Source organism: Pseudorca crassidens, chromosome 10 (genome assembly GCF_039906515.1).
Source record: "Pseudorca crassidens isolate mPseCra1 chromosome 10, mPseCra1.hap1, whole genome shotgun sequence".
NCBI classification, from domain to species: Eukaryota; Metazoa; Chordata; class Mammalia; order Artiodactyla; family Delphinidae; genus Pseudorca; species Pseudorca crassidens.
In genome coordinates, this window is record NC_090305.1 from 3,386,748 (window position 1) to 3,411,332 (window position 24,585).

Here is a 24,585-nt window from a genome sequence, read left to right on the forward strand (position 1 = left end):
CCGCGGCACGTGGGATCTTCCCGGACCGGGGCACGAACCCGCGTCCCCTGCATCGGCAGGCGGACTCTCAACCACTGCGCCACCAGGGAAGCCCTCAAGGCTGTGTTTTTAAAGTGAAAATACATGATAAAATTTGGCAAATTAATAATCCTAAATATGTTACCTGTTTGAAGTGTGAGTGGAAGAGTCTATCTGGCAAATCTTGGTAAGACTCTTAGCGTTAATACTGGAGTCCTTCATCATATAGCCTCTATGTGCCTCGTATACCACACATATGCACCTAAATGAAATACTCCTTTAAGAACTAAGAACCAGTTATACTGTTATGGAACTGTCTCTGTATTCCAGACAGATGAAGCCACATGAATTCACTTAGTAACTGATGGCAAGTTCTACTGAAATATTTTAACAATGTTTAGTTGACATTTAGGTGATACCCTCCGTAACTTTCTGGCTGATGAGAGGCAAGCGTTTCTATTTTGTACCACTGAACTTCCTTTGAAAGCTCATCACTTTAGTAGGAAAAGGATGCAAGTCATTTGTTTTCCTGCCGAGACTAGACCCCTGGAAGTCCAGCTCCTCTGGAAGGGGCATCCAGCATGTCCAATGACTGACACGGCCCTTGGGTCAGCACAGGGATGTGGAGTCTGAGAACAAGCTCAATTCCAGCTCCACTGGTGTCAACGCTTGCTCATGGTCTAATTTCGAGACAATAAGGCAACGACTTTCTTTGCTGTCGCTCTTACGGTGCAGTGGTCCCTCCAGGTAGAGACACACACAGATTCATCTCAGAGTTCTCCTCTGGGTTCTCTCTTGAGGGTCTTTGGACTTAAAGCTTTGCCCTTGAGCAAAAGCAAGAGCATCTATCTTACCCCCCAAACAGATTTCAGCACGAGAAGCCGTTTTCGTGAAAGGGTCCCTGAAGGACTAATAAGGGCTGCAGACAGACTGGAAAGGGAAAATCCTATTTGTTCTCGGGGTGAGGTGAACCTTTGTCCATAGAGATCCTGGGCAAATGCTCAGAGGAAAAGCACGCTTTCTCCACCAAGTTCCAGCTTTCTTGTAACAAAGCAAACATGAGACGAGCTCCTGGGACGCACGGAGCACGAGTCCTTGTGGGCTGTTCCCTTTGTTTGTAAGAATGAGCATCAGCACAGGGTTCCGCCTTTGTCTGCCGACCTCACTAGCTGTGTCCGTGCCCATGACCCAGATGGCGTGGCTGCTTCCCGTGGCTTCTGAGTCACGCGATGACCACCGTCATGAGGCCACTGCACAATTTAAAAGGCAGAACTTTTAAAATGTTCTCCAAACCGTTCCCGTGGTTGTCTGCAATCAAGATTTGGTCATCTGGGTTCTGACCATATTTATCAAGGCACTTTGTGTCCATACCGTGGTGGGTTCAGAAGACACCGTCCCAAGCTCAGAGGACATGATCCTCGGTGTAGGAAACGCTTTCTCCTTCTGCCTTCTGAGTGCTTGTCATTTCTTCAGCTGTTGCTACAAGTGTAGCCCGGCCTCAATACCTGAGCAATCCTTTCATCTAGAAAGTGGGCAACAGTTTGCAGGAAGTGCCTCATAAGAAAGCAGCCCCTTCTGTTCTAAAATGTACTTGCGCACTTTCTGTATGTACCTGCTGAGGTTTTACTGTGCCTTTTAGTTTCATTCTTGGAAGCACATTCTCAGAATATGTCGACCAACTTTCCTCAGCCCTTTGTTTTTTTAATCTCGTGTCACCTTTTGCTAAATATGGAAAAATTTCCCCTACTCGTCCTGTTCCCAATGATGATATACATCTATAGGCTTTAACCTATAGAAGGAGAATATCTGTTCTTCAGAGAGCTAAGGGGAAGTCTCTTTATAAGGGTCTTTCCAGCTGCTTTATTCCAGTGGATTTTTTTAAAAAAATAAAACGAATCTACAGAAATGATATTTTCAACATTTGGAGGTAAAAGACACATTTGTAGGCGCTAGACTTTCTGTTTGAACTTGAAGTTGATTGGACCTAGCAGGGGGAGAAAGCGCAGACAGTGTCCCCTCCTGTTCTCTCTCAGGTGGTGGCCTACGTCTGCTCAGCCACCGTGGCCCCAAACCTGGCGCTCCAGGTGCCCCTTACGCCCCGTACACCTCACACCCACCCAGTCGGTAGTCCTGTTGACTCTATTTTCTTCTTTCTTTTTTTCGTCCTGTTTTGTTCCTAATGTGCCCCCCAGTGGGGTCCAGTAGTTAGCAAGCCCTTCTGTCTGTAAGACACGTGACACCTGTGCCCTGAAGATACTCGTGGAAACGGCCCTGCCCAGGAGACCCCCAGTTTGGGCTGAGGTTGCCTGCCTACTCTTCAAAGTTTGCTCTGTGGCCCTGAGTAAGTAATAAATTAAGGTTTTCTACTAGTTCTCTGTATTAGTTTGTCACTGCTTCATAGCAAACCACCCCAAAGCTCAGTGCCTTAGACAGTAGTTGATTATTGACCACAGAGCTAAGGGGTGGCTAAAGCCAGCTCACCTAAGCTAGACTGGCCTGGGGGGCTCTGCAGGGCGTCTCTGCCCCACGTGTCTCCTGCCCGCTGGGAGGAGAGCCCTGGCCGAGGCAAGTTCTTCTCAGGGTGATGCTGACTGTTTCCAACATCACCGGCCTCGGTGAAGTCACCACCATCTCTTGCCTGGATTACAAGTGTTCAGTCTGACCCCCCATTTCTCCCACCAAAAGCTGGTCGCCCTGCATCCTATTCCCGCTATAGCAATGTGACCTTTTAAAAATACAGACAAGATCCTGCTTAAAAACCCCACTAGCTTCTTGCAGTCCTTGGGTCCCCGCCTCCCAACCCAGCTTCGCCACCAGCCATCCTGGGCTTCCTTTAGTTCCTTGGGTTGCACTGTTTTTCCTGATTCAGGGCTTCGCATGTGCTGCCGCTCCTGCCTGGAGAGCTCCTCTCCCTGCCCTCTGCCCAGCCCACCCGCCTCTCATTTCATCTGAAAGCCCCCTTCCTGGGGAGGCCTCCCCTGACCCTCACTGTCCCCTCCTGCAGCACCTGTTTCCCCATCTGTTGCACTCGGCAGACCCACCGTTTTCTCACGTAACCCTCTTGCGAGGCTGCGGGCTCTGAAGGCAGGGCCGGGGCTTGGTCGCTGGTATGTCCCCGGCTCCTGGCTCCCAGCCAACACTGAACAGATGAGATGAGCGACGGGGGGTGGGAGGGGGCTGGGCCTGCGCATGACCGACTGGAGACGCTGCTCAGGGTCTCAGTTTTCATACCTGTGGGCTCAGGGGTTGAGCTCGCTGAGCTCCAGTGTCTGCTGGTCCGAGGTTTGTCATCTTTGTGGCTCCTTCCAGCCTGTCGCCTTTGCTCCTGGATGCTGGGTGGCACGTTTGCTGTGCCCAGGGACTTGAGATGTTGGGTGAGGCTGGGGATGGAGGGACGGAGGTGACAGCTGCTTGGTGGCAGCAGGCAGAGGTAAAGCGAGCTCCGCCAGCTCCACCTGGAGAACGAAAGCCATGTGCTTGGTCTCCCAGCATCGAAGCGTTACAGCCAGACCAAGCACGTGTTACCTCTGAAGGTCTAGACACCAGCACGCTTGGTTCCTGTCTCAGGACAAGTTGGCTTACACTGTGGTATTTCTTATTTTCTCAGCGCTGACGCTGGAAAGCATCCTCAGCTGGGATCCCGCCTCTAGGACAGCCTCACATTCCGGAGGCTGGAGGCGGCCGGGACGGAGGGAGCGTCCTCACCCTAAGGCCTCAGGTGGGGCCTCGTCGAGCAAATGGAGTGCTTTACACAAGCGGCCCTCCCCACAGGGACATCCCCTTGGGTCCTCTGAACCGGGGGACACCCAGTGCAAGGTGCTGCCTGCCGTACCTGCACCGCCAAGTTGAGGGATCCGTTTGTGGCTTTTTTTTTTTTCTTTTTGCGGTACGCGGGCTTCTCACTGTTGTGGCCTCTCCCGTTGCAGAGCACAGGCTCCGGACGCGCAGGCTCAGCGGCCATGGCTCACGGGCCCAGCCGCTCCGCGGCATGTGGGATCTTCCCGGACCGGGGCACGAACCTGTGTCCCCTGCATCGGCAGGCGGACTCTCAACCGCTGCGCCACCAGGGAAGCCCCCGTTTGTGGCTTTTGTCACAGAATTCTCCTTCACGCCTTTCCAAATTCCAAATGCATAGTTAATTTTATCTGAGCTGCAAAAGTTAGCTCTGTTTATTAAGGCTTGGGGCACGTTCAGACCCATCCGTGCGCTTTAATTAACGTAAGAGCCACCCGCTGTTGAAGGCCTGCAGGACAGAGCTCCGTTTGCTTGCTCCACTTTCTCTGTGAGTAAAACCTGGGGGGATCTCCCGTGGAGCTGCTATCCTGCTGGCAATTCCAGCAGAATTTCTGGGGAGAGGCTCAACTCTGGACTTAGGTTTCCAAGTAGCAGCTGCTTTAATTAAGTGTAAATCAGAGGTGACTTCCGCTGGCTGGCACAGTGGTCGGATGTAGTTGTTTCTGAGTGACCACACGCCTGCCTGGTGCAGAAGGGAACGTGCCCCAGAGCCACACCCCCGGCTGAGATGCTGCCCCGTGACAGTCAGCTGAGGGGGGCGCACACTCCCATTCCCTTCACTGTCTCCCTTCATTCTCACACCTCGGCCCTAAGATGTGCAAGGATCCGGGTTTATAGGGGTAATAGATCTGGGACCAACCAAGGGTTGGTCTCACGGGCACACAAGACTTTAACCACGGGTCAAAGCATCCTGAAATCACACGTTATATTGCCAAACAGAATGACTACACGTTTCACCTATTTGGAAGGCACCATCACAACAATATCTACGATCCATAGATAAGGTGGGCACTCACAGTCTTTAACACGGGAGGGAGGACATGGACCCAGGCCACTCGCGCTTGGCTCACATGACTGTGAGAATTAAGACGCAGGGAGCGGTTCAGTGGCAGGTCAGTGATAGTCAAAGCTATTTTAGGACCTGTAACTATTTATATGAGCCTGTTCCAAACCCAAACACGTGAGTAATGAATTCACTCAGTACTGTTTATGGAGGTAAGCCAAGAAACCTCCCAGTGTCCAGGTCCCTCACAAAATTCCCAGAAGTCAAGTAAGTTATTTACTACCTTATTTCCCTGTTTTTAACTGATGTGTTTCCAAGGATAAATACATACTACTGTTTTCACCTGTAACATCCTCAAAGGGCAGTTTCCCAAACTGGCTCAACATTAGAAAGACCAGGAGAGCTTTAAAATGTATTTATAAATCATTGTGCCTCACCTCTCACTTATCGAGTCAGAGTATGAAGCACTGAGAAATTCCTTTTTAAAAACTCTCTGGGGCTTCCCTGGTGGCGCAGTGGTTGAGAGTCCGCCTGCCGATGCAGGGGACACGGGTTCGTGCCCCGGTCCGGGAATATCCCACATGCCGCGGAGCGGCTGGGCCCGTGAGCCATGGCCGCTGAGCCTGCGCGTCCGGAGCCTGTGCTCCGCAACGGGAGAGGCCACGACAGTGAGAGGCCCGCGTACCTCAAAACAAAACAAAACAAAAAAACTCTCTGTCTCTCCAGGTGATTCTGACTCAGTAAGTGAGCTTTGGGATGCATGTCTCAAACCTCGGTGTATACTGGAGTCTCCTAGGGTGTGTCAGACTGAAGATTCTGATTCAAAAGGTTTGGGGGTGGGGCTTGAGATTCTGCGCTTCCAGCAAGCTCCCCGGTGGGGCTGACGTCGCCAATCCCGAGACCACAGTCTGACAGCAGGTTGTACGTACCTGTCCCCAGGTGTGCATCCACACACAGACCACCTCTGCTGTTGCACTGGGCCCAGGTCTGAATTGCAGGGCGCACCCTTTACCGTTTCAGCTCTGCCCTACTCCACGCTGCCCCCAAATCTCTACTTGTGCTTGGACTTGCCTTTGCAAAGGGGGGACTCAGCTCAGGCTGGGTCCTCCCTGTTGGTCTCCCCACTGACCGGCCACCCAGCAGGAAACAGAAGGGCATTAACCGTGATGGGCGCGTCCGGTACAGAGGCCTAGGGACCTTCTTTTTATTGTCAAGGACCAAGAAACAAACTCTGGGAATGCTGTATACAAGTGCTGAGGAGCTACCAGGAGGGCTGGGCTGGAGGAGACGCAGTAATACACGGCATTCTCCTGAGGAGCTCCAGCTCTTCACTCTAACACTTGAACCGAGGAGAGACAGCCGCCCCTTGTCGCTAAGGCTGCAGGAGAACGGGAACCTTGCTCAGTTCATCAGGCAGAGTGAGAAGCTGTTTAAAGCTGATGTGGGAGGCCACTTGTGGTCTGCTGGGAGTGCCCTTGCCAAGCAGGATGGATGCTGAAAGTGGTCCACGGCTGCTGCTGGTGGCTGGTCCCGGCTCCCTAGGTCCTGGGCTTCTCTTGATTCTCAATGATGAGCTTGTCAGTCGAATACATTTGGCCAATGTGTACCTGGAGGCAAAGAGAAGACACAGATCAAGAACCACGGGCTCCGTTAGCCGTGAAACTCAGAAGTGCGTTTCTACATTTAGGTGCAGATGTGCACCGTCACAGGACGTCGTTCTGGAAACGGCACTGTGGGGCGGAGTGCAGTCACCAGCTTTGCTTCTGCTAATTCCCGGCACTGTCCCACCCCACTTCCCGCACTGTGGGAACAGTGGGAGATTCCCACTTGTTCCTGCTCGCCCATGGGATGGTCCCGACCGCGGGCTGTCCTGAGCCAGGTGAGACCCAGCCAGACCTGTGCACAGCAGCTCCTCACCCAACAGGATTTCTGGCCTTTAGGACTGTTTCTTCCGCAAGGATGGACTTTCACCGTAAGGCACTAGTGAGCTCTGTCCACGCTGGGGCAGAGGAAGCACAGCTGTACCCCTGCTCTGCCACTCACCTGTCACGCTGTCCACCTCCTCCCTCTGGTCTCAGCATCCTCACCTGTGGGATGAGGGCTACAGGGCTACTCCCAGCTGATCTTCACGTCCTTTGCTGCTCCAACAGCCTTTGGACCCTCAACACAGTTGGCACCTACGTGGTACAAGAGCCCTGGAGGCAGCTGGGGAACCTGCCAGGGGACGTCACTGTGGACACAGAGGCGAGGATGCCTGTGCTGCAGCGGTGGAAGGTGTAAAGGGCTTCCTGTCACCTCCTGAGGGGCCGGCTCTCTGACTCCTACGTGTCTTACAGCCGGCAGCAGCCATGAGGGAGGCTGTGAAGCCCGCTGTCCCCACCTTGCAGCCTGCCTGGACCACCTGGGTGGTCTGTGCCCAGGGCCTGTGTGAGGTCATGTGCTCATTCAGATCTGCCTGGGAGCCCCTCAAAGGTAGGGCAGGTGACCCAGGCATGCTGTGGCCCTGGGTCCTGCAGTCCTGCGACCACTGACAAAGGATTGAGAAAAGGAAGCGGAGAGCAGAGGGCTCTGCAGCAGAGACGATGTACAGGCATTTGTTGAATGAAAGCCCCGGCAAGCCCTGGAGGAGGTGTGAAGGGCAGCCCAGCCCCGGCTGGGCCACAGATGAATGGCAGGCACTTCCTGTACTGGGACTGTGCTTGGGTGAGGCTGGAGACCCATCCCTGCCCTCAGGAAGCTCAGAGTCCAGGAGGGAGACAGACAAGGAGGGAGGCAACTGTAACCTGATGGCTGGAACATCAGCAGCCGTCTAGCACTATGAGGCAAGTGGGATATGGGGCCACACGCGGAAGATGAGAGGCAGGAGGGAGGTGCCTGGGTTCTTGATGGCCATGGAGCCATCACACCAGCCAACTTACTGGCTTAATGCCAACTTTTCTTTTACACGAGAGTAAAATAAACTGCCATATTTTTAAAGCTACTGTTATTTGGGTTTCTTGTTATATACAACTAAACCAAACCGTAACTGATGTGAATGTATATTGTGAATTTTAAGTGTAGACTATATGACTATTGATAAAAAGGTCACTGCAGACAAGAAGGTGTGCTGTGCCCTAGGATAAGTGGAAACAATGTCCCTGTCACCTGGGAAGGCACCATTAACAGACAGCCTGTGAATTTCTAAAGTTTAAAGAAAACCACACTGGGACTTATAAAGGTCTTCTTTTGTCCCGCAATATTTGCTTTAGAGTATGTGGCTATTAATATTTTAGCATTTTTTCTGTCTGGTCTTTTAATTCACTTATACATTTAAACTGTATGTGTGTGTATATATAAACAGAATATTTAAATTTGTAATCATAACTCGCTTTTCAAAACTTTATATCCTTATGTCATTAAATAGTCTTTGAAAGGGTATCTTTAGAAACTGATAAAGTGCATTGTAGAGATGCATGGTAATTTATGTGATCATTCTCATGTGATGAGCACTTGCAGAGTTTCTGCTTAGTCCTGGGATTACCATTCTTATGTATAAACCTTGCACAGCATCTCCGATTTTCTTTTCTTATAAAAGGTTTCTGGAAGTGGAATTAGTGGGTAAACAGGTACGATTACTTTTATGGATCTTGATGGATCTAGCAAAACAACTTCCCAAAAGTGTGCATCTGCTCGACAACTGACACTCCCTTTGGTGGACTGTTTGCAGGTTCGGCAGTGTGTTGATCGCGTCCCAGAACAAACACGTGTCTTCCCACCCAACTCATTGTGGACACCATGAGCGCCCACGGCCGCCGTCTCGATGGCTCTCCTGTGCGGCCCCCCTAACAGAGGCCCCACCAGCACAGTCAACGCAGCATGTGTTTCTCATGGTCGGCCATCTAAAGGGTGGAACCTCTGGCGGGTAGGTGCACTCGCAAGAAACACAGCTGTATGAGGTGACCTGGTCCCAGTCAGCTCCACGAAAGCTGCACTGGGGCGATCCAAAGAGCTCAAGTTTTAGGAAACTTTTAGGTCAAAACAAACCTTCAAATGTAGAGTCCACTTTGACCAAAGTATGAATAAGATTTTAAAAATTCCACTCAGAAACAACACTTCTATGGCCTTTGGGGGAAAAAACTGCATGAAAACAGATCTTAATGGTTTTAAGAGAGCACGAAGATGAACATGTTTCTATCTGTGCAGGCCCCCTGGTCTGCTATGCACACTCCTCGCATGGCCGGCACCCTCTTGTGATCACGAGCTTCTCACTGGCGCCAGGAGACCTTGGTCCCATCTGTCTGTCCCTCAGGCTCATGTGGACCCACGCCCACCGCGCAGAAGCCCACCCACCCTTTGAGTCGGCCGCTGAAGCTCCCCTGGGTCCCCTCTGCAGAAGGGGCTCTCTCTCTCTCCTGGGAACACTTATTGCAATGTCTGCGCCACCCGGGGGGCACTCACGCGGCCTTGTCCCATCACGACTTGTGTGCCTGTGTCAGCTCCTCGGCATGGAGACTGGCGGAGTGGGAGGAAGCAGGGGCTCGCGCTCCGCTTGGCTCGGCTGCCTTCCCAGCAGAGTCCAGGGCAGCGCCAGGCCCGCCGGCCTGCTCAGTAGGGACGTGGTAACTAACAACACCGGGGTCTGGTACCCCTGGTTATAAGGCTCTACGTGTCCACTCGCTCTAAAATCTGGTCAGTAAGTGATTGTGACATGCTTTGGTGGAAGAGCTACTAGTGGAAATACAGAATTGATAAAAGGCACGTCAATAAAAATAGCGACGGGCCGTTTACTGTAACGAGAATGCTCACTCACCATTAACAAAACCACACGATTTAAACGTGGCTCAGCAGGGGTTTAAAGCTGTAATCCAGGGCTACGGGGATTAATCCAGAGCAGTAACAGGAGGGGTAAGGGAAAGACTCAGTTCACACAGGGAGTAAGCATTAAAGTCATCTCCACAAGGGCTGTTGAGATGAGGCAATGAACGTGGGTGTAACAGTTCTGTCACACTTGTTCGGGCTGTGTCAGCCCACACCGGGGGCGGGCAGCCTGCAGTGCTAATGACGGAGCAAGTCGCTCCAGCAGCGGGTGAGGGGAAGTGGCCAGGAGGCGAGCAAGTGCGATCACAGCTGCAGTCTACGGCCCCTCCAGGACCGAGCTGACTCCACCCCACGCCAGACTATCACCACGCACAAATGGGCCATTAGAGCCAATCACACGTTTGCCCTATGAACTCTGGGAGATGGCATTAGACTCCATTAGAGAAACAGACAGATGACTCAACCGCACGTAGATGGGATGACTGGATGGCCCTGAAACACGTATGAGCTCTGGGACTCATCAGACCAATAACCTGCTGGGGAGGGAGGAGCACGATCCAGGGAACGAAACGTAGTCCAGGCTCTCAGGTCCTCCCTGCTTTCTCCTCTGAAGCCAGGAGCGTCTCCCGTGCAGCACATCTCAACCTGGCTTAGACTCGGAGCGGCGGGGCTCAGTGTGGGCGTCTGATGCTCACTGCCTATGTCACGGGGCTGTTGTGAGAATCACACGACTGGACTTGAAGAAAAGGTATCGACGGCCCCAGACACTTGCTAGGCCCAAATCTATCAGATGCCTTCATGCTGTTGGGAGGATTAAATAAGAACAGCATGTGGGGGGCTTCCCTGGTGGTCCAGTGGTTAAGAGTCCGCCTGCCAATGCAGAGGACACGGGTTCGAGCCCTGGTCCGGGAAGATCCCACATGCCACGGAGCAACTAAGCCATGATTACTGAGCCTGCGCTCTAGGGCCCGCGAGCCACAACTACTGAGCCTGTGTGCCACAACTACTGAAGCCCGCGCGCCTGGAGCCTGTGCTCCGCAACAAGAGAAGCCACCGCAGTGAAAAGCCCGCGCACCGCAAGGAAGAGTAGCCCCCGCTCGCCGCAACTAGAGAAAGCCCACGTGCAGCAATGAAGACCCGATACAGCCAAAAAAAAAAAAAAAAAGTATTTGATTCTTTTGCTCTCAGGACAAACTTACGAGGACAATATAACACTATCACCATCGATTTAAAGGCTTTTATAGGCAAACTCCACCCTTGGTGTTTAATTTCTGTACTTGGAAGGCCTGTAATTGCTCAAATGGACATGCCCTTCCATTTTGCAGTGGATCACACTGAAAATATAATGAGAAAAGGCAGCAGCAACCGTCACACAAGAAACCCGACACGCCTGGATACAACCTTAGTAAGAAATGTTTGTGGTTCTTAGAGAGAACACTGCACACCTTAGAAATACAAAATAAGTTTGAATAAAATGACACACCATGTTCACGGAGAGACTGAGTCATACAAAAATGCCAACCTTTTGCCAAATTATATTTAACACAATGATAATAAAAATCCCAACAGGATTTTTTTTGAATTACTTGAGAAAACGAAATGTTTATTTGACTGAATATGAAGTCAAGAATAAAAAAGAACATTTTGAAAAGGAAGACATTAAAGCATTTTGGGGATTCAGTTAAAAGAGAGAAATGAACAGAACAGGAGAGTTAGAAAACAGACCCTGTCGTCCAGAAGTAGCATTTTGTTCACAAAATCGTACTCATGGGGGTCTGGGGCTTACTGAAGCGGCTGCAGCAACTGGAGCAGTCCTTGGAAAGTCTCCTGGTGACTTTCACGGAACTGGTGTATTCTGCTCTACGCTGTGTTTATGCTCATTTTAATATGTTTCCCACGTTGTCCAGCAGCTCAGGCTCTTCACGAAGATGCACTGTATCTGTCCTGTGCCTTTGAGTGCCTCCTGACACACCCAGACTGTGAGGCGTGTTTTAATGATATTACACCTTCCTAGGGTAGCTACACTTGATCGGGGCTCTGGAAGCCTCCCCCGCAACCTTTAAGCCACCAAGATAATGAATCTTTGTCAGCCTGCAGGTTCTGCCGTCTGCCTGCCCGTGCCGTGAAGGTGAGCAGGTCGTCCGTCTGTGGCCCCTATAGCCCCCTCTGTTTCATAACAACGTCAGACAGCTTTCCACGCTGCCTGCAATTCACACAGTAATTCTCTCCAGTGAGATCCCAGTGCAGAGAGTCACTGTCACAGCCTTAGTCAAGTCACGTGCCCTAACAAACATTTTTCAAATAACCCATTTTTATCATACTTCGTGCTTCCTAATAATTTTTAAAGAGCAAAATGAAAGAGATTCCTGAACCTTATATATAATTTTTCCCAGTCTTTTCTGTTTAGCAACAAGAGATATTATGAAACCAAAACTTAAGAATATAGGTTGCATGGTCTTCCTCTAAAAATGCTCACATATAGTAACATAACTTTGCTACTTGTAATTTTGCTATGGTCTTGTGCAATGGGAGAACACGTGAAGCACTCAAACTAGATGTGTGAAAATTCAGCCGACAACTAGAAAGGAGGTCCGTTCAAAGAACCCAGGGAAGGGTCTCTGTGCTCCCCCCAACCCCCTTCCACTCTGCTCTGTGGGCCTTGAAGTTCAGATACTGGCTATGCCTATTGTAGAGGGCGGTGGTGAGCAGCTGAACTCTTATTTCCTCTGTGATGCTCCTGGCAGAGTGATGAACAAATTCATATCTCTTCCCTAAATCCCATGTTCCGTTTAATAGCTACTGTGTTTCGTCGTTGCTTGTTGGGACAAGAGAGAACACAGGTGCAGGTGTGTGCACTCTCACTGGCGTGGCCACACGTCCGGTTCACACAGAGGATCCCAGCCTGATTGCTAACGGGGTCTCTTTCGCCTCAAGGGGCCCAGTCTGGATGATGAATTACATGGTTGCCCTCTTATCAACTGTTGTCAGATTTCTGGGCCATTCTGTTGCTTTTCTGCACGGCTGATGTTCAGTTAGAAGAAAAAAGCAGGCTATAATGCGACGGCTTCTTTCGTTTTCCAGGCCACGAGAGTAAAGGCAATCAGACCATTTTAACGGGTCTCAGAGGACTGTGGCCACAAAGGAGCCTGAAGGCAGGGCAGCCGGCAGGGGTCCCCTCTGCAGGAACAGACACGCACGTGAGGCAGCGGGTCCCAACAAGGACGAGGCCCCGAATCGCAGGGCCAGCTTTCCAGGACACAAGCGGCCTGGGCCACTGTTGAGTTTCTCAGGAGGGACACAGGGTGACGGTGCAGTCACCTCTCTCTTGCTACTGACTCGCTCCCCTGAGCGAGCAGGACTGCTGATCTAAGGGCTTCATCATTATTATTCTAAAATTACGGTCAGATTTTTTCCCCCAGTGAGTGAATACGACCCCCAAAACCAAACAAAACCCAGGGTTGATACTTCCCCGCCAGGTGCACTTTGGGCCCAGCTCTTCCAGAAGGTGGAGCAGAGGCTGTGAGACCAGGTGGGGGAGGAAGCGTCCCCGCAGCCCACAGTGTCGCTCTAAACGCCACACTGTCAGCGAGGGCCGGGGCTGTGTCCTCCGTCCCCCTCCGCACCTGCTCTCTGCAGCTGCCGGGCACTGCTCGGGGTGAAGCAGGAGACGGGTGCTGGCCGTCCCCCTCCACACTCACACTCGCTGGCCACGAGGGGACACCAGAGACAGTCTGCTGGCCAGTGGCCTGCAGTCCCCCGGCGTGGGTGGGGAAGCTCTGCAGGCGAAAGCCACCCAGCGGCAGGTCAGCACCAGCAACTCGGTCACCAAGCCCTTCTTGGAAGCGGGCAGAGCCCAGGGCCCGAGCGTCACGTCAGAGTGAAAGCGGCACTTCCCCGGGACGGCGACAACGAGAGCCCCGGCAAGCTGCCAGAGACAAGTCCGTCAGAGGTCGCGCTGCTGCCTGGCTCGGTGCCCCTCAGCCCTGCACGCGGGCCTCAGGCCACCACAGCCAGCGGCCAGGCCAGGACCCTCACGCGCGAAGTGGGAAGCAAACAACAGAAACAAACAAATGAGGAATCACAGTCCGTGCGTTCTCCCGCAACCTACTTTTCAAGCTCAGCATCCTTCCGTGTCCGGACGCACAGACCTCCTTCTTTCTTTCGAACAGCTGCCTTGTCTTCCTTTGCTCCCAGCCCCGCTGGGACCTGCTGGGTAATATGCAGGGACACTGGAACAGACGGTGAGCAACGCCCTCACTTTCCCAGGGCTTGGGAGCTTCCTTAAACAACACTGGGGCCGACATACCCCAGCACATCTGATTAACTGGGCTCCCTTCTGTCTTCCTCACTCCGAAGTTAGGTTGAAAGAGCAGCCCAGTGGACACCGAGAGACAAACACCATCACGAACCAAAGTGCCCGGCAGACTCACAGAGGGAGCAGTGGGCCCAGATGCTAAGAAGCGATGCCAGACCGGGCCCCAACCTAGCACACACGCCCCCATCCATCCCCAGCCCTGAGAAGCCCACGAGCTCCTGGAAGCCCCTGAGGAGCTGGTCCTGGACGGTGGGAGGGAGTTGGGACAAGGGCCGCCAACAGTGCCGGGCAGTGAAGTTGTGCCCCTGCTCGACGTGACTCAGACCCAGAGAGCCGCCGTCTTCCACAGGCCCCAACTTGGCAGGGTCTAGGAGACACTTCAGCGTATGTGAAAGGACACTTGGGGATTCTCAGGGATGTCTGGAGGAAGGAGACCCCTCGAAGCACAGGGTCCCTGCTGGCCGGGAGACAGGGCAAGGCTGACTTTCAGCTGGTAAGGGCCACACTTGTGAAAACGCTGAACTACTTCCACACCCGGCACCTGACTGCTGCTCCGACCCCCCCTCTGCCACCCGGTCTCCCCCTTCCAGGAGGCTTGGGTCTCGCGCTGGGGTCCCCATCTGGCTTGGTGGACTACTTTCCAGATCCAGCTTGGCCAGCTTTCATTCTGATGGGCCAATGCCTGTGCTGCCCTGGTGGGTAAACATCTGACCATCAGCTCTGGGGCCGGGACTCTGGGGTATAGATTTGGGCTGTTACTGAAAAGGGATGCAGAGTTTTCAGCGACAGGCTACTGACCGTGAGGCCCACGTCTGCTTTCCTCCCAGTATTCCGCAGAGGGGATGTGAAGACAGCTGGACAGAACGGCCAGATTTCGGGCCATCAGGAAGTGATTCTGGATGAGAGAGAAAGGGAAGGCCAGAGCCAGAGCCTGAAATGATGCCACGGGTCTGACGGGACAGTAAGCTGGGCCTTCCCTTTCAGTGCCAGCCCAGGGCGGCGGCCCCTGGGTATCCTCAGTGCTCACAGGGTCAAGGAGAGGGCGGGGGGCTTTCTCTTAACAATCTCACCTCCCAGGCCCTTGTAGGACATGAGGACTCACCGTACACAGCCTTAGCTCTGTCCCTGGAGCCCGGCTACTGAACACACTCTCCAATTAGACACCCAGGAAGCAAAGAATTGATACCAGAGGGACCCTACTGATGCCCAAACGGAAGCATCAACTTCAACGTCAGGGCCGTGGGCTGCTGTGCCCACTACTGGTCTCCTCTACGTAACCGACAGTACAGACCTTGGAGACCTACTGCGAGGTGGATGCTGTCCCGGTGGATGAACTAACTGGCCCCCGAATAACCTGCTGTGGGCAGCGGCATCAAGAGGCCAACTGCCAGGCTGACTCCACAACAGGGGAAAGAACCAGGCCTCTGAACCACAAGCTCAGACGCCCGGCCAGCACTCAGCAGTGGCCAGGCCATGCGGCTCTCCTCCCCTGGGCCGGCTTTCACTTGCCCCAGAGCAGGACAGGCTGCAGCAGCGGGCGACACGGTGCACAGGCCAGATTGCCCGGGCGAGCCTGCACAGGGCCACCTCCACCTACCTCCTTCCGTGCCCCCCTGGCTCCCCGGGGAGAAGGAAGCCCAGAGGAGCTTCTCGCCACTGCGGCAGCCTCCTCCCCCCACCTCGGGGAGATGGCCTCGGTGCACACGGCTTTTCTCTGAAGCACACAGACTGTCTCTTAAACGTGCTCACCTTGAACTGCGAAGGGGAAAGTGCGCGGAAATGAATCTTCCTGCCCCAACTTTTTGCCACGGCTGATTTTAAAAAGAGCCTGGGACCGTTCTGTTCTGTTAAGGCACCTGCAATCCAGCAGACAGGCCTTCTTCACTGCCACTGCTTTGGAGAACTTGGACTACGGTCATTTTGCTAGGAATAGGACAGCTTCATACTTCTGTGTGTGACACAGTAATAGCTAAACTCTCTCTAGCACTTGATGGTTTACATGGTTGTATGCACTCTATCGGCTCACCTGATTCTTACAAGGTGCGTAGAGCAGGTGGGTGTCGTCCTCATGTCTCTTTTACAGTTAAAGAGATGAGGGTCTACGAGGTAAAGTTACTTTACCCAACATCACAGGGTTAATATGTAGTACTCTGACTTGAAGCAAGTCTCTAAATTCTAATCCTTTCAATCTCAGTTAATTCTATGAATACATGGTGGTTTATAAACCCAGCATGAAAAGAAATAATAAAAAAAAAAATCAACCATAATCCCACCACCCCAAATCAACTTTATTTTTATTTCTGCGTACCAATTTCGTCACGTTTACATTTGAAAAGCTGGAAGACACTGTTCACAAATGATCACGTGCACATACAGTCTGTGTTCCTAACCTAGAACCCTCATACCACACACGTGTCCCCACGTGTCCACGCAGCCTGCACAACTGTAAACGGCCAACAGCGTGTTTCCATAGCTCTAGGTTCGGTCTCATTTCCAGTAGCTCAGCTGAAAACACGATCAATTCCAGGGTAGGGTTCGTCTACCCGCCCACCCCTTTTCAAGATTTTGGAAAATAGTGTTTTTCCTGGAAGATATATTACTTTAATGAGTCCACATGTTTTTTGCCTTTTTTCTCTTTTCCACTTGTTCCTCCCCCCCTTTACTTACGCATCCAATTGGACTAAAAGTATGACCTCAGAAATGTCCATCTCTCACAGATGGGCTGAGATAACGACCCCACTGAGTAACCAGCACGACTGCAGGAAAGAGCAGCTGGCGGACTTTGTCCTGAGATCAGCGTCCCTGCCTAGGAAGCGCCCCCTGCCCCACGTCCCAGCCCGGCTCTGCCAGTAGGCTCTGTAGGCATTGCTCAAGCCCAGCGAGGTCCCGGCGGGGCTCTCCCACAGGCACAAAGGAGCAGACCTGGGATGCGGCCTGAGGGTTCTGGAGAACCCTGCGGTGGGCGTGGCCTTCTGGTGCCACCACTACGGCACCAGTCCCTGGGAGGGGGGAACACTTCCCTTTTGTCACGTATGGAACTGCAGCCATGCAGGGTAGGCTAACGACCAGACCTGAAGCTCAGTGAGAGGACACAGGAAAATAACAGAACACCTAAGGGAATCTAGGAGCCAGATGGACGAAACCTGACCCAAATGGCCGCCTATAACATAAAGCTGCTGGGAGAGGCGGAGGACCAGCAGTGCACAGTTCGCGCACTTGGACTCAGGAAGAAACAACTGGGAAGAATGGACTTGCTTGTGAAATTTACACAGGTAGGGAGACAGGATGTCTTGATGGAAAAACCAGGTATCCTTTTTCAAATAACAGTAAAAAACGTATGCTTCTAATTCTCAGCGTCAGGCTACAGAAGACAATCATTAACGACATGTAAAAGTAGGACAGAATTCCCAAACTAGTAAAAGAGGGGAAAACGGCATGAGGCGCTACCTGATAAAACCAACACAAATAAAGAAGCGGAGAAGAGAAAACCAGTCATGATAAATAACAGAACGAGATGAAAGGAACAAAGTCAACTCCATCAGCTGTTACACGAAATGTGAAAGGACTAGCTGGGATTGGCAACAAAACAAGACAAAACTCCTAAAACACAAGCAATAAAGACTGAAAATCGAGGGATGAATAAAGATACACTAGGCATATTCTGGGGGAAAAATCTACCAGTTTATATTAACAGTAGACAAGGTAGAGATGAGTCTAAAAAGCACTAAATTGAATAATGAGCAACATTTACAAGAAAGATGTAGCAGCAGTTTACAAGATGTAAACTTGTATATGCTCTAAATAGACAGCAGCTGAGCGTACGAAGCCAAAACCATTAGAAATGAAAGGAGAAATGCATAAAAATAAGATTCTAGGGGGCAACTCTGATATTCTCCCTCCAAAACAGAGCAAAGCCAGTACATTCAAGCACTTGGCCAAAGAAAATCTTAAGAGTTTTCATTTCTCAGGTTAATTTACTTTTTATTCGATTTTTGATTTAGCTGCCAGAGAGGTGCCCATAACTTTCTCTTAAAGCATATCCTTAATATGTAGTCATTAAAAATGATATTGTACTTTGAGAAGATAAACAAAATTGATAAACTATTAGCCAGACTCATCAAGAAAAAAAGGGAAAAGACTCAAATCAACAGAATTAGAAATGAAAAAGGAGAACAAATGACACTGCAGAAATACAAACGATCATGAGAGACTACTACAAGCAACTATATGCCAATAGAATGGACAACCTGGAAGAAAAGGAATTCTTAGAAAAGCACAACCTTCCGAGACTGAACCAGGAAGAAATAGATATCATAAACACACCAATCACAAGCACTGAAATTGAAAGTGTGATTAAAAATCTTCCAACAAACAAAAGCCCCAGACCAGATGGCTTCACAGGCGAATTCTATCAAACATTTAGAGAAGAGCTAACACCTATCCTTCTCAAACTCTTCCAAAATATAGCAGAGGGAGGAACACTCCCGAACTCATTCTACAAGGCCACCATCACCCTGATACCAAAACCAGACAAGGATGTCACAAAGAAAGAAAACTACAGGCCAATATCACTGATGAACATAGATGCAAAAATCCTCAACAAAATACTAGCAAACAGAATCCAACAGCACATTAAAAGGATCATACAGCACGATCAAGTGGGGTTTATCCCAGGAATGCAAGAATTCTCCAGTATATGCAAATCAATCAACGTGATACACCATATTAACAAATTGAAGGAAAAAAACACAAGGTTGCCCATTATCACCACTATTATTCAACATAGTTTTGGAATTTTTAGCCATAGCAATCAGAGAAGAAAACGAAATAAAAGGAATCCAAATCAGAAAAGAAGTAAAACTGTCACTGTTTGCAGATGACATGATACCATACATAGAGAATCCTAAAGATGCTACCAGAAAGGTACTAGAGCTAATCAATGAATCTGGTAAAGTAGCAGGATACAAAATTAATGCACAGAAATTTCTTGCATTCCTATACACTACTGATGAAAAACCTGAAAGAGAAATTAAGGAAACACTCCCATTTACCACTGCAACAAAAAGAATAAAATACCTAGGAATAAACCTACCCAAGGGGCTTCCCTGGTGGCACAGTGCTTAAGAATCCACCTGCCAATGCAGGGTACACGGGTTCGAGCCCTGGTCTGGGAAGATCCCACATGCCGCGGAGCAACTAAGCCCATGTGCCACAACTACTGAGCCTGTGCTCTAGAGCCTACATGCCACAACTACTGAAGCCTGCAAACCTAGAGCCCATGCTCGGCAACAAGAGACACCACTGCAATGAGAAGCCCGCATACTGCAACGAAGAGTAGCCCCTACTCACCGCAACTAGAGAAAGCCCGCGTGCAGCGACGAAGAACCAACGCAACCAGAAATAAATAAATAAAAAAAATAAATTTATATGTATATTAAAAAAACCTACCTAAGGACACAAAAGACCTGTATGCAGAAAACTATAAGACACTGATGAAAGAAATTAAAGCTGATACAAACAGATGGAGAGATATACCATGTTCTTGGATTGGAAGAATCAACATTGTGAAAATGACTCTACTACCCAAAGCAATCTACAGATGCAGTGCAATCCCTATCAAACTACCAATGGCATTTTTCACAGAACTAGAACAAAAAATTTCACAATTTGTATGGAAACACAAAAGACCCAGAACAGGCAAAGCAATCTTGAGAAAGAAAAAAGGAGCTGCAGCAATCAGGCTCCCTGACTTCAGACTATACTACAAAGCTACAGTAATCAAGACAGTACGGAACTGGCACAAAAACAGAACTATAGATCAATGGAACACGATAGAAAAGCCCAGAGATAAGCCCACGCACATATGGTCACCTTATCTTTGATAAGGGAGGCAAGAGTATACAACGGAGAGAAGACAGCCTCTTCAATAAGTGGTGCTGGGAAAACTGGACAGCTACATGTAAAAGAATGAAATTAGAACACTCCCTAACACCATACACAAAAATAAACTCAAAATGGATTAAAGACCTAAATGTAAGACCAGACACTATAAAACTCTCAGAGGAAAACATAGGCAGACCACTCTATGACCTAAGTCACAGCAAGATCCTTTTTGACCCACCTCCTAGAGAAAGGGAAATAAAAACAAAAATAAATAAATGGGACCTAATGAAACTTAAAAGCTTTTGCACAGCAAAGGAAACCATAAACAAGACGAAAAGACAACCCTCAGAATGGGAGAAAATATTTCCAAATGAAGCAACTGACAAAGGATTAATCTCCAAAATATACAAGAAGCTCATGCAGCTCAATATCAAGAAAACAACCCACCCAATCCACAAATGGGCAGAAGACCTAAATAGACATTTCTCCAAAGAAGATATACAGATGGCCAACAAACACATGAAAGGATGCTCAACATCACTGATCATTAGAGAAATGCAAATCAAAACTACAATGAGATATCATCTCACGCCAGTCAGAATGGCCATCATCAAAAACTCTACAAACAATAAATGCTGGAGAGGGTGTGGAGAAAAGGGAACCCTCTTGCACTGTTGGTGGGAATGTAAATTGATACAGCCACTATGGAGAGCAGTATGGAGGTTCCTTAAAAAACTAAAAATAGAACTACCATATGACACAGCAATCCCACTACTGGGCATATACCCTGAGAAAACCATAATTCAAAAAGCAACATGTACCACAATGTTCACTGCAGCACTATTTACAATAGCCAGGACATAGAACAACCCAAGTGTTTATCGATAGATGAACTCAGCCATAAAAAGAAACGAAATCACGTTATTTGTAGTGAGGTGGATGGACCTAGAGTCTGTCATACAGAGTGAAGTAAGTCAGAAAGAGAAAAACAAATACCATATGCTAACACATATATATGGAATCTAAAAAAAAAAAAAAAAGGTTCTAATGAACCTAGGGGCAGGATAGGAATAAAGATGCAGACGTAGAGAATGGACTTGAGGACACGGGGAGGGGGAAGGGTAAGCTGGGATGAAGTGAGAGAGTGGCATGGACATATATACACTACCAAACTGAAAACAGATAGCTAGTGGGAAGCAGCTGCATAGCACAGGGAGATCAGCTCCATGCTTTGTGACCATCTAGAGTGGTGGGGTAGGGAGGGTGGGAGGGAGAGGCAAGAGGGAGGGGATATGGGGATATATGTATACGTATAGCTGATTCATTTTCTTATACAGCAGAAACTAACAACACTGTAAAGCAATGATACTCCAATAAAGTTGTTAAAAAAATAAAAAATCAATAAATGAAAAAAAAGCCTTAATTGTACAGTATAAGTTCACAACATCTCAGATGTATCTGTACTCTTAAAAAGTATATATCTTTTTCAGAATTCTGCAATGTCAACTTCTCATAACCAATTCTTATTAAACTCTAAACTAGCAGTCCAGGTTTTCCAGGTTTTAATTGTTTTATTTATTTTCTTTGGTATGTATTAAACTTAAAAGACCACTTAAACATTCCCTGTAGTAATGTTCTAAGATGTTTTTGAGGGTAACTTAAAATTTTCCATAGTATTAAAAATAGAAAATTGAAAATGTGTTATTGTGATAAGAGGTACTGTTAAACACCACGGAAGTGGTTTAATTGGCGTGTACATTTCCACTTTAAAAATGACTGTTATAAAAAAAATGACATTGTAGAAGAATATTTAATGACCTGGCAAATATAATTTGAGTGGAAAGGAAAAAGCAGGATGCAAATCATAATCGAGAGGCAATCATCACATGCCTTGGCTTCATAACTCTGTCCCGAACTTATACCTTTTTCTTCATGCAGTCCTGGATCCCCAGCTGACAGATCAAGATGCATCATCAGATCGGAAATTCTGACCTGGCTTAACCCCAGGCAAGTTTCTATGACTGTACCCAACTCTCGTGGCTTTGGGACACCCCCCAGAGTGAGGAGAGAAGGCATTTCTGCATCCCATTCCTCAACATCCCGCCTCTCTGGGGTTAAGGTTGAGGATCGCCTGCTCTACCTGCTGAGCAATGCGTCTTTCGGAAAGTCACGTTTACTGGGCAGGTACCAGGCTGAGCGGCTTCATTACTTAGTTTCTCACTTAATTTTTACAAATATCCTAACACTACACGATACATACATGTTATGGATGAGTAAAGAGAATCAGAGAAGTTTAGTGACCTGCCTACATCTTCACAGCTGGTACATGAATTATGCAGCTGGATTAATCCAATCCAGGTCTTCTGACTCCAAAACCTATGACCTTTTCAAAACATCTCTGTCTATATATATTCATAACCACACTTTGCTACTTTATCAGAGCTAAGTAAGCCTATCAAGAGTCAGGGAACGGGGCTTCCCTGGTGGCGCAGCGGTTGAGAGTCCACCTGCCGATGCAGGGGACACGGGTTCATGCCCCGGTCTGGGAAGATCCCACGTGCTGCGGAGCGGCTGGGCCCGTGAGCCATGGCCGCTGAGCCTGCGTGTCCAGAGCCTGTGCTCCGCAACGGGAGAGGCCACAGCAGTGAGAGGCCAGCGTACCGCAGGAAAAAAAAAAAAAAAAAAAGAATCTATCTTTTCAAATAGGTACTAAAATAGTTTCATAAAAAATATAAATTTTGGGCTTCCCTGGTGGCGCAGTGGTTGAGAGTCCGCCTGCCGATGCAGGGGACACGGGTTCGTGCCCTGGTCCGGGAAGATCCCACATGCTGCAGAGCAGCTGGCCCGTGAGCCATGGCCGCTGAGCCTGCGTGTCCGGAGCCTGCACTCCACAACGGGGGAGGCCACAACAGTGAGAGGCCCGCGTACAGCCAAAAAAAAAAGAAAAAAAAATATGAATTTTCTCAGATAATGTGGGCGGGCATGGGTGGGCATACAGATAGAATGCCACTGGCCGTGAGTATGTAATCACAAAAGGATGAGACTCATTATACTGTTCTCTCGACTTTTCTATTTGTTCATATTTTTCCATAATAAAAAGTTAAGCAATAAATTGGTATAGGTATCATGACAATCAGTATGGAGGTTCGAAGAAATTAAAAACAGAACTATCATATGATCTAGCATTCCCATTTCTGGGTATATATACCCAAAGGAAATGAAACCAGTATCTTGAAGAGATCTCTGCACCCCCATGTTCAATGCAGCATTACTCTTGACAGCCAAGATACAGAAACAACTTACGTGTCTGTCAACAGACGAATGGATAAAGAAAACGTTATGTATATATACATGCACGCATGTGCACGCAAACAGAGACACACACACACAGGAATATTATTCACCCATAAAAAGAAGAAAATCCCTCCAATTGTGAAAACATGAATGAACCTGTAGGACATCGGGATAAGTGAAATGAGACAGACACAAAAGACAAATATTGCATGATCTCACGTGTATGTAGAAATATAAAGAAAAAAAGTCAGACTCACAGTAAAGAAGAGTACTAGAATGAATGGTGTTTACCAGATGGGGGAGGGGAGGTGGATATTTCTCCAAGGGTACAAACTTTGACTTATCAGATAAGAAAGTTCGTTCTGGAGACCCAGGGGTCCCCATCTAATGGTGACTACAGTTCATATCCATGTACTGTATACGTGAAATTTGCTAAGAAAGTAAATCTCAAGTATTCCCACCACACATACAAAAGGTGACCGTAAGGGGATAGATGCTTTAATCAGCTCAACTGTGATAATCATTCCACAGTGTATATGTGTCATACACTTAAATATACACAGTTTTTATTGCAAATCATACCTCAATAAGGCTAGAAGGGAAAAAAGTTAAAAAACAAACAAGAAGTCCAGCCATTGCAAACTAACATTGACGGAAGACGGAAGCAAATGTTTATTTGTTTAAGAAACCTCATCTCTGCTCACTCCCCTCCGCTGCTGGCTAACTGCCCTCCCTGGGACTGTGACCTCATCTCTGCTCACTCCCCTCCGCTGCTGGCTAACTGCCCTCCCGGGGACTGTGACCACAGTGCACATTCCCGCCAGATGTGCTTTCATGTAATGGAATTAGCTCCCTAGGCGGGGATGCCAAGGGCCTTGTCTCCTCCAAAGACAAGGGTTTTCTTTGAAGTTTTCCTGCTGAATCCATTCAACAAGTCTTCCCGGCTCTAGAATTTGAAACAAACCCAATATGGTTTTTTATGGTGGTAAAATATACACAACGTAAGATTTGCCATTTTAGCCGTTTTAAAGCGTACAGTTCTGCAGCATTAAGTACATTCACATTTCTGTGTAGCCATCACCACCACCCACCTTAGCGTTCTCATCCTCCCAGACTGAAACTGTCTCCATTAGCACTAGCTTCCCCCTCCCCCAGTCCCTGGTAACCACCATTCTACTTTCTGTCTCTATGAATCTGACACTCTAGGGACCTATTCATATAAGTGGAGTCATACTGTACTTGCCCCTTTGCGACGGGCTTACTTTACTGAGCATAATGCCTTCAAGGGTCATCCATGTTGTGACCTGTATCAGAATTTCCTTCCTTTTCAAGGGTGAATAATATTCCATTGCATGTATATACTGCATTTTGTTTATCCAGTCATCTGTCAATGGACACTTGAGTTGCTTCTACCATTTGGCTATTGTGAATAATGCAATGAACACTGTATACATATATCTGTTTGAGTCCCTGCTTTCAA

The 24,585-nt window shown here is 48.9% G+C and overlaps 1 protein-coding gene across 2 annotated transcripts in view; it reads right to left on the reverse strand.

Annotated features, from left to right (window-relative positions):
• Nucleotides 1–5,991: 5,991 nt before the first annotated feature.
• LYRM4 (LYR motif containing 4) overlaps nucleotides 5,992–24,585 on the reverse strand; it is a 115,303-nt gene continuing 96,709 nt past the window's right edge. For both annotated transcript variants that reach the window (XM_067751907.1, XM_067751908.1), the window contains one exon: nucleotides 5,992–6,423. In XM_067751907.1, coding sequence (XP_067608008.1) covers nucleotides 6,395–6,423 — 29 coding nt within the window. In that variant the 3' untranslated portion in view covers nucleotides 5,992–6,394. The remainder of the gene's footprint in view (nucleotides 6,424–24,585) is intronic.